Source organism: Saccostrea cucullata, unplaced genomic scaffold (assembly GCF_032062105.1).
Source record: "Saccostrea cucullata isolate Sc308-1 unplaced genomic scaffold, CSIRO_AGI_Scuc_v1 ctg729, whole genome shotgun sequence".
Classification (NCBI taxonomy): Eukaryota; Metazoa; Mollusca; class Bivalvia; order Ostreida; family Ostreidae; genus Saccostrea; species Saccostrea cuccullata.
Genome location: NW_026933670.1, coordinates 193,986 through 205,316, shown reverse-complemented (window position 1 = coordinate 205,316; position 11,331 = coordinate 193,986). Strand labels below are relative to the sequence as shown.

The following is an 11,331-nucleotide window of genomic DNA, read 5'->3' as shown; positions in this document are numbered from 1 at the left end:
AGGTCATTGTATCCATTGAACTTACGAAATGATGACTTTAAATGAGACTGTTGATATTCTTGTTTTATCAACTTGTTGGTTGATATTGGTAACAAAGACCATGTTCTTGTGTATAGAATCAACTGGGAAATATGAAAGCCAAATGTATGTAATAAATCTATATGACAAAGGTAATCGTTTTTCACGTTTCAACACACTTTACATTAATCCATATTCTCGCATGCTTTAATTTTAATATATTTTATATTTTACGAGACTATGATGTACTGATGATAAAGACGGAATAAAAGACAAAAAATCAGTTACAAAATTTTGCTGTTATTGTACATTAAATGTCCCCTTCCGTTCTGAGCCAGCCGGAAGTGACATATTCAAACACGTGAGTGTACACGGGTGGCAATCCTGCAGTACCGCAGCCAAATCCCCAACTGACAATACCTGAAAGCAGAAATTAATTTTAAAAAATGTTAAAACTCTTAAAACTCCATAAAGAAATTATGAATAACTTCACATATTTCACTATTATTAACATATAATTTTGGCCTTACCAGTCAGGTACCAGACATCATTTCTTTTACAAAGGAGGGGACCGCCAGTGTCTCTCTATTGATAAAAAAAAATCTTCCAATTAATTTTTAATTTATAATTAATTTCTTACTGATAGTAACGATAATTATAACTGTCCGAGTGACCAAAATATTTCCTTTTCTTGTTTCTATATTTTTTTCTGAAATATTTGAAAACAAGTAGTATTCTCAAGACGATAATAAAAAAAATCATTCATTCTGCGATGATTGGAGGAATATAGGATAGATTTTTATACATGTTAGACAAATTCAAACAGAACATCTTTGAGTATTAATTGATTCGTTAATACCGTAAAATAAATTAAGAATCATGACCAAAATATGTAATTCACAATTATTCTTTAAGATCTTTATTTGTACCTCCAGCTACTTCATTTTTACTGAGAAACAATAAATTGGGATTCTTTCAGCAGTTTAATTACTAGGAATCGATTGACATTGAATATTTGCAGGGCAGTTAAGTGTTCCGTATTGTATAATTTTATTACCAGTCCATTAACACACTGAACGATAGGAACAGACGGAGGCTGTTTAGTTTTTCATTCCTAATGACAATTTATGAGTCAGATTTATTGAACCCTCTTATAATTATTTCCCTTAGACCTATGAAATCATATCAAATCTTTCTATAGAAACACTACGTGTATGGTGTAATGAACAATGCGATTTGTTTGCTATGACTATGAAGCTCTTGTCCACCCCATGACGGTTTCTACTTTAAAATGAAAATACTCATAAATAACTAAACGAAATGCTTTTTACACTAATAAACATTGGGCGCCAACAAAAACGCTTAGTCCAAGGTTAAGGTCACAAATTAGTGAACTTACTAATTAAGTTGTATTGAAAATACATTTTATCTTCAAGAAATTGTCTTTAACCATATTTTACAGTCAAATGAAACTTTTTGTTTGATTATAATTTAGGTTGTCAAATCCATCAATTTTACGTAACCGTCTATTAATTAGACCTACTGGCGTAACTGGCCTGCCTTTTGGATCGAGAACTTAAGATCCCGGTCTAAATTCAGAATATAATTGTAACTTCCAATGCGGTAGGAATAGAAATTAAATTTTAAGGATCTCAAATACCTTAAAATACCAAAATGATTCCCTCGCTCAAAATTTCTGCTTATACGGTATGTTATTTTTATAAAACAGTTTAGTATGACATTGGTAAACATTTAATGTTCACTGAAAGAAAAACCTAGTGAATTTAACTAGTGTGTTTTGTAAAGCGTTGGTCGTGATTAGTAAACTTTCAGTTTACTTGTTAAGATAGTGAGCGGGGGTCGTATAGATACTTAGATACCTAGTGAAAGTTACTCATCAATTCTAAATTTACTAATCTTATCTAGTAAATATACCAATATCAGGTAAAACTACTATTAAGGTAGTGATTGTATGGACAGTGAATCTACTAGTTTTCTTCGTGACATTAACTAGTTATTTTTTTTACAGTGTTGGTTTAAAAAAAAATGGGTATTATTATCATTATCAAATCAAAAGTAAATACATTTAATTAATTTCATATTTATGTTCTCTACTATTTACAACGGCATGTAGATATACATGCAAATCTTAACTGTCAGCTGGTGTTAAATCATATGAATGTGGGTCCGATTTAAAGCAGTTTTTCTACATATGTATCTACATTTGGGTTTTTCTTCTTTTTTTCTTGAGATCAGAAAAGTGAAGTTGGATAAGCAAATTGAGAAAACAAGCAGAGATAAAAGGAAACAAATTCCTTACAGTGCAAGCACCTGCCCCTCCCTCGTCCCTCCCGGCACAGAGCATTGTGACTCTGTTAAACAGGTCACTCAGCTGCTGCAGACAGACGTCCGCGCTAAGGATCGGTTTAAAGACCTGTTGTAGTCTATCTGTCGTGTCTCCACCTGAATAAATCAATTAGATAATTAATAAAGGAGTACATCAAAATGAAAACATCGATGTCCTATTGTAAAGAATTTGAACAAATACAAACAAACTTGTTGAATTTGTTTAAGTTGAAAAAAACTTGTCAAAAAATCTCAGGTGTTATATTTTATAAACGTAATACTTTAGATTACTTTTTGTACAGAAAAAAATGCACAGATGATTCTTTCGAAGCCGAGAAAAAGGAATATTCAGAATGGAATAGGATGCATATTTTTTTTCTTTTTGTATCAATATGCGTTCTCTTATCTCAAACAGCTAGTATCTAGAATCACATAATTTTCCGATTCAGAAAGTATATAACCTTGAGTGGTGACCCCCCAGCCAAGTGTAACACAGTTTTCCCCGGGGGTATACATCTCCCTCGTTACACAGGCCGGACTGACGCCCTCCGTCTCTTGGATGACACCGTCCACGAACATGAGTGCGATATCATTGGAGAACGTGCTTGGTTGGTAACCGGGGTGCTGTACGATTTTCTTCACTCGGAACTCTTGATAGTATGGCTCAAAGGTAGCTGAGGCTCTACTGAATACTCCAAGACGAACCTGCCATCTTGTTTCATCTGACAGTGTTCTAAAATAAGATGTTTCATAATGAAGTAGAAAGAAAAAAATAAGTGATCACTGATCATAAAAACTATAATATCATTAAATAAGTATTTAGTGTCTACATTTGCAAATCTTTTCTACTTTATTTTACTCTTCTTACATTATTGGGAAAAACAATTACCAAAAAAACCACAAACATTTAGTATTAAATGACCCCCCCCCCCACAAAAAAAATTATGTCGTGTTCTTAAAGTGGCTTCTCAGCAGATGCTTAATACGTTGTGAAAAAAGTACTTATTTATTTGTTATTATTTACAAAATATTCTATAAATAGTAAATACAGTTATTAAAGATACCCGTCCACACAGGCTGCTGACGTGATTATGACCAATGTGTTGTTGTTATTCCTGACCACTGTACCACCACACGTCAAATGACCGTCAAACTTCAGTAACGCCTGATAATAGCATTAAACTAATATAACATCATTCAAATAGTTCAATAATTCGAAATAGGCCTACAAACATATCGGTACTTAATATATATATGGATTGAATAGAGTCAATGCTTCAGAGAAACGCAAATGGTTTAGAAATCTTTCCTTAAAATGGGTTTCTCGTGCCAACTAGATTAATTAATTTCTTTAAACTATTTAACTGCACTTCATCGATTAATTGTCACAAATTAATAACATGTCTCACCTAATGGAGTGGAATCAAGACCATTACTTTTACAGGGTTTAAAGTAAAGAAAAATTGTATGAATGGGCTTTAATTTCAACATCATTGTCTATAAAGAAAGAAATAATAGTAAAGCATCTGAAAAATTTAATTTTACCGTCCATGGCCAGCTGTTTGGGGCCACCTGTTCCCCTCCCACAACCCTTTTGACGGGTGAAATCGGTTTGTAGTGGGGCACTCCACATCCTGTGTTGTTAGGGAGTGATCCCAGAGCTGGGTCTGAAATTTACAGGAATGAATACTATTCACTTTTAGTCGTTATCCCGTTTTATTTTTCTGTAGATGATGACATAAAATTTCCAGTTCTTTCAAAGGGTTTTTATACTTCGAAATTGCAAACATGCAAAGATTTATTCATAGATGGATTTCTTGTCATAGAAAAACCTAAATATTTGATGATATATTGAAGGAAAAGCAAGGATACATACCGAAGACTACGAAGGCCAAAATCGCCAAAAATAGCATAATGAAGGATTAGTCCAGTAATTTGTCTGATTATTGCAATTGATCGTTATCTACAAATCGTGTCATCAGAACAGAATTATTTCTTATCTGAAGTCTTTATGACCAAATTAAGAGTCAATTCTCGGTACATAAGGTACAAATAGTACGTTCGTCCTGTTAGGAAATGTCTTACTAAGTAAATCGCGTATATAACAAAAATTTTTTCAAATGTTTTAAAGAAAATCAAAATTTGCCAACAAAACATATAAAGTTTGATTTTGACATTTAATGAATCTGTAAGGTTTTTAGATTCCGATCAATTGAATGCAATACATTAGATTAATGTTTATAATATAAAGTACGTTCTTTGATCACAGGAATCTTACATTTATGGTCTTAAAAAGACATTTTTTATGGACTCAAGAAGACAATATCTCTTAGTGATCGTATCAATTAAAATTAAATTCTATTTTTTAAAAAAACTTTATACACAACCATTTCCCACGATAAATTAAAGTCCAGACTTTCTGATATAATAGACAGCAATAAAAATGGAACTCGAAAATTTACTTACCTTGTCATTTGCAAAATTATTTTGTTAAACAATATTCTGATTGTACATACAAGTACTCTGAAGTTGACATCAAAAAGATGCTCGAGTTTCCGATTGACAATACATGTATATGTCTATGTGGTTTTTGGAGACCAGGTCTTCCAACAATCTATTGGAATTCCCATGATGACAAATTGCGCCACGCTATTAGTACACCTATTTTTGTATTCATATGAAGCAGAATTTGTCCAAACTCTTCTACGCGAAAAGAAGAAAACACTTGCTGTGGCCTTCAAAACGTAGATATGTCGACGACATGTTGTTAATTAACAATGGTAATTTCCATTCTTATGTTGATACACTATATCCCAGTGAGCTCGAGATACATGTAAAAGATAACAACAAGTCTGACATATCTGTTTCATATCTGGATATTTTACTTGAAAAAGACGTTAATGATAATCTAACAACCAAGCTCTATATATGAAAAACGTGATGACTTCAACTTTTCTATCGCCAATTTCCCTTACTTATGCAGTATTATACCTTCATTACCTGCGTACGGAAGTTATATATTTCAGTTTATTCGATACGCAAGAGCATGCTCTACGTTGTTCAATTTCTAAAACAAGGTAAATTATTGACAAACAAGTTGATGAAACAAGAATATCTACAGTCTCATTAAAAGTTATCATTTCATATTTAGTACTATCGTCGAAACAATGACCTTATCAGCAAATACAATTTATCATTGAGTCAAAAGCTGACTCTCGTTTATCATTTTAATTGTTAATCTATTATTTATACACTGACTCGACGACAGATTTTCCGTTATTTCCCGATCATGAAAAGGAGCACATGGCGGGTGTGAGCGGTCGGCAGGGGGATTCTCACTTCTCCATGGCACCTGATCCCACCTCTGATGTTTCTGAGGTCCGTGTTTGCTCTGCTCCTGTTTTGTATTGTTTTATGGGCTTTCGAGCTTAATTACTGTTCGTTATCTCCATATCTTTCATTAGAAGCAACGTCATGTCAAGGTAATTATCTACTGTAAAAATAACTAGTTAAAGTCACTTAGAAAACTAGTAAATTTACTCTCCATACAATCACTACTTTTAAAGTAGTTTTACGAAGTACATGTATTTGGTATATTTACTAGATAATATTAGTAAATCTAGTTTTAGAAATAACTCTCACTAGGTATATAAGAATCTATACGACCCCTGCTCAGCAACTCACTATCTTAACCAGTAAACTGAGAGTTTACTTATCTCGACAAACGCTTCACGAGGCACAGTAGTTAAATTCATTAGGTTTTTCTCTCAGTGTTTTTTTTTCTGACATTGAGATGAGAAAGTTGAAAAAAAAAACGAAGATCGATCGATCTTAAACAATCAGCAAACAATACAAAATTAATGCAGACCCCTGAAATCTCCAGACGTGGGATCAGATACTTAGAAGCAGTAAGAATTATTTGTAAGCAGGTCACACTCGATATGAGTCCTATGTAACGATCAAGGATACATTTAATAGTCAAACTTATTACAAAGACAAAGGCCAAAATTAATAATGTGTATGAAGTCAGCCAAATACGGCACAACAAAAAGTTGTTTTTGCTAACAAGGACAGTGTTACGACCATCGAATTTACGAAATGCTGACTTGAGTAGCGGAAAAGTTGAGAGGCATAGAAACCATAACAGGTGATACTAGAATATTACTGCATATACAAGGAAATTTGACAGTTAAAAAGATTGTTTGTCATACAGTTTAGTTGCTATTTGGCCATTATCATCTATATAATTTACGACCCATGGAAACGTCCAATAGTTTGTTTGAGAAGTTGGTATCAGAAGAATAATAAATCACTGCTGCCGATCATATGACGGCTTCTTATATTTCAAAAGATTGAAAAAAAGTTTTCTTTTTGTTTAATATGATGTTACCATATTGGTTCTTTTATACAATATAACCATAATGCCATAAATAATTTGCCAGAAATGGAGAATGACTTCTCAGAAATTCCTCTGTCTTTAACTTTTATTTTTTTCTATGCTTTGTAAAACTAAATTCTTATTTTACATTCGTAAATCATTTATACAAAGATACAAAATAATACAAAATTGAAAAGTTTTAATCCTTTACGAAGTTGAAAAAAACTAACTTCTTTTGAATTTTAGTTCAAATCTCTTCTTAGATTGGAAGTTTTCAAACCTTGGTTGTGTTAACAAACAAGATCAATATGACAAACAAAGAATTAAAAAAAAAATGTTGACTTCAAATGAACAACAGGCGATGCTCACTCCTCCATGGCACCTGATCCCACCTCTGAAGTTTCGAAGATCCGAATTTGCTATGCTCCTGATTTGTGTTGTTTAATGGAATTTTTGATCGAGCTCTAATACTCTTCGTTATCTTCTCATACTAGAATTTTTTTATGAAAAATCTTAAAATATATTATCATTTCATAGTAACCTCGTACATGTAGTAGTCTCGGTTTAAAAAATGTTCGTATTCATACATAAAAGACATGGAGATAACGAACAGTGTTCTAGCTAAAAGTTCTTAAAACAATACAAATTAGGAGCAGAGCAATCAGAGTAATCTTGATAGCAAAAAGCTGAGTGACATAAAATCCAATTGAGTGTTATGATCTAAAACGTTTCCATGAAAATAGGGAAAGTTGACGACCGTTCAGCCAATGTTCTCCTGTTTATTATTCAGTTTAGTTGTTTATTTATGTTATGTTCCGTAAAACATCAAAGTATAAAAACCTCTGTTGGACTCTGTGGTGTCTCTTATTTCAAGTCTGTTGGGATTTATTGAGTTTAAATATAAATGAAAATGAAAATTGTTACTTAACACAAACTTTTTCGGTATGATAAAATATTTAATTGAAAACAAAACATTAGTTTGTAAAAGATTTAGAAATGAAAATGCATGTAATGTATGAGCAAGAAATATATGGAGATAACGAACAGTATTCAAGCTCAAAAGTCCATTAAACATTACAAAATAGGAGCAGAGAAAAAACGGATCTCCAAAACATGGTGGTATCAAGTGCCATAAAGATACTACATTATTATGTATATCTTCTATCTATCCTAAATGTCAAACATGCACCATGTTTCAAAATTTCAAGGAATAAAAAACTTCGTCCACTAAAATTTATTATTGGTCTCCAGTAGCGCGAATGCCTGATCTATAATATAAATATTGTAGCAATAAACTTGAACTCCCCTCCTTCACAGTATAACAAATTAAAATAAATGAACAAAGGAAGACAAGCATGCTAAACAAACACTTTACAGAATGAAAAAAAGCATAAAAAAGAACCATTTTTTACACAAAGAATGACTCTAAATGCACAACATTTTCTGCAAAACAGAAGATAAACATGCAGGCTGTTCTTTTCAATCGATTTTTTACAGAGATTCCTTAACATTTTCAAATAGAGGTGTCTTAAGAGCAAACGTACATTTCAGTAACTTAAGTTGATTTTCCAGATCATAAAATGTAACTTATCCTTCCTTTCATTTTCTTTGTGTCATGTCTTTATGTCTTCTTTTTTTATAATCCAGAAGCACGAGTATAGTTGTATATTGTTGTTAATATCCATTCTCTGTAATTAAGGACTTTGGTATACACGCCTGGCTGATCCGCCTCTGCACATTCTCTGTACGTCTTTCCTCCCCAACTGGTTATGCCTAAGAAATACAAAATCAACTTTATATTGATAAGGAGCGCAAGGTGGATGTGACCGATTTGCAGGGGACGTTCCCTCCTCCATGGCACCAGATCCCAGCTCCGATGTTATAGGGATCCGTGTTTGCTCTGCTCTTAATATGCATTGCTTAAATGGACCTGTGAGCTTGAGTACTGTTTGATATCTCCATATTTCATTTTTATATAGACTCTATAAACTCTCAATATACATGTATATGGCATTCATTCCGGGTTTTTTTTCCTGAGTACAAATAGAAACTTCATCCCCGTATGACAACTTTTTGTCGTGTTATTCAAAATTAATGGATATTTAATGGATACCTGTGAGGTGCCAAACATCATCTTTCATGCACTGAAGAGGACCTCCACTATCTCCCTTTGAAAGGAATTTGAAAAAATACTATTATTTCATACTCTTAACTTAATCAATATCAATACCTCGGCATATGCAAGACTCATGTATACCATGAGTAGATCTACTCATAATGATTTGAAATATTTACAAATATGAATAAGAGGCATATGGTTACTCACATTGCATGTATCCACGTGTCCTTCCCGATATCCTGCACAGAGCATATTTGGTGTAAGTTTCTCCCTATATCCTTCTTTTGCTTTACACTCATCATACTCGATAGTAGGTACTGAGGCTTGTTGTAGATTATCAGGCCAAGCCATTGGATCTGGTTCATCAGGATTGGAAGCGTTCGGGGCTGAGCAATGAATATTAGAGAATAATGTTCATGACTGTGTGAATAGCACAAAAGTACTTCAAATAATCTTATTCAGTATGGCATGAATTTGGCATCAAATTATCATGTTATGTAACTTTGGTAACAAATATTCTATGCTTCTCCTCAATATTGGATTTATGCTAGAAATGAAAACTATAGTAAATTAGCTTTAAACTACCTCGGTTATATTTTAAATTTTGCCTTCCGTTAATTTATCTGTATTTCTTAAGTATCTGTCAAACATGTTTTATTTTTGCTCACTTCTCTTTATACCCCATCCTGTCACAACGCATCGACTTTCATTTGTTTCAATATCATTTTGCAAACAGATTGGACGTACGTAGTTCGTGGTTTCTACTGGATAATTTAATTTGACTAATGCTATATCATTATCAAACGGAACACTTAAATTGGTGCCGTATCCAGGATACTTAAATACTTGTTGAATTTTTCTTTGCTGTTCAACGGCGTTTCCACTCATGATCAGTGACGAAGTTACATTATGCAGTCCCAATCGAATTATCATAAACTCATTTGCAGTATTCAGTGGTCTGTAGGAAGAAAAAAAGAATTAAGATACGTTTTATTGGGGCTTGGTATGTGTAACCTCAGCTGATTTTGAATTTGCTATTGCTATAATTTATGCATAAATCTGAATTCAGATGATTTTGAATCAAATACTGAATGATATGAATGCGTGGCATAATTATCGTTAGTATACAAAAAAAAAACCCATACGATGCTGCAAAAACAAGTTTAATATTTTTAACGATTTCACTGTTATTTCAATGCAAAATTTTAAAATAGGTACAATTAAACTTTGTACCATTTGTTTGTGTTGCGTCATCATAGTCGTTAACACGGTGGTTGCAGTGATAAGAAGAACAATTAATATTACATCATCATGTCATTTATTACAGACATAAAATATTATTTGTGATCTTTGTGTCCAAGATAATATGCGATTTTTTGTGTTAAACTGATTTCAATTCGTGTCATATGAAGTGCAAAGATGTTACAGATGTAGAAACGACTCACGGATCAAAACAGTGAGCAGCTGTGAGAAACCACACCTTGTCGATAAGGACTCCACCACACACGGATTGGCGAAATGGAACAAAATATAGAGAAACCTAGTATTTTAGTTCAATTAAAAAAAATATGGCCATTAGCACCCAATGCGATTTTATAAAACAGATCAAGCAGATATTAAAAAAATGATAAATTTGAGAGTTTTAATATTTTATGCAATTTATTAATTTCTGTAAATAAATTCATATTTAATTGATATCCACATTTGACTGCATAAAATAAAAATAAACTAAATTTACCATCCAGGGCCAGCTGCCTTTGCGAGCGCTCATACCTCCCATGATCCTGAAGTGGGAGCCGTACGGAACAAAATGTTGTTTTCCACAGACAGAAGCATGCTCTATTTCCCAGTTCCTTTTCCACTCCGAAAACGAGGTGGTCACGTGAGATTTCAGCGTCGTTGTTTTGCGCTTCGTTGTTTGATTATAGGAGGTAGATGCAAAAGTTACTGTATGGGCATGCATATGATTTGAGGACCTTGTGGCTTGTTGCCATGCGTTGCTGTGGACCGGGTGAGGTTTGTGAATGGAGGAATGACTGTTGGACCATGACGGGGGTCCCCTCGGAGCCACTTTCTGACCTTGCTGTTGGTCATCGTCGATTGTCTTTCCAAAATGCGAGAGAATTTTCGGCTTGGTAAAGAAAATTTTCCCTTGAAAATAGAAAAATCATCTTTCGATAGTCATTATGACTGGAACTTTTTATTCATATATTGTATGACGTGTATGTATTTCTGACATGGAAATGATATATTTGTGTACTTAACTTACTACTGTATCTTTAGCAATACATACTAATTAAAGAGTTTAGACAACAAACTTATTATTTTGCTGTTTTAAATTAACATCATAAAATAAATAAAAAAAACAAAACAATTTTAATAAATATTTTTTACTGAAGGAAACTTTTCAATATAGAGGAGAGTCCGCTAGGGTTATTTGATTTCAGATTATAATTAATTAAACTAATAA

The 11,331-nt window shown here is 32.9% G+C and overlaps 1 protein-coding gene across 1 annotated transcript; it reads right to left on the bottom strand.

Moving 5' to 3' along the window:
* Positions 1 to 205: 205 nt before the first annotated feature.
* On the bottom strand, positions 206 to 11,025 carry LOC134238854 (ovochymase-2-like; the record flags this gene model as incomplete). Its single annotated transcript, XM_062720959.1, has 13 exons — positions 206 to 438; positions 549 to 603; positions 2,339 to 2,481; positions 2,826 to 3,097; positions 3,429 to 3,529; positions 3,910 to 4,031; positions 4,241 to 4,279; positions 8,384 to 8,515; positions 8,856 to 8,910; positions 9,069 to 9,247; positions 9,530 to 9,819; positions 10,307 to 10,401; positions 10,600 to 11,025. Coding segments are annotated over 13 exons (2,019 nt in total), but the record flags the coding sequence as incomplete, so codon positions are not given.
* Positions 11,026 to 11,331: the final 306 nt, after the last annotated feature.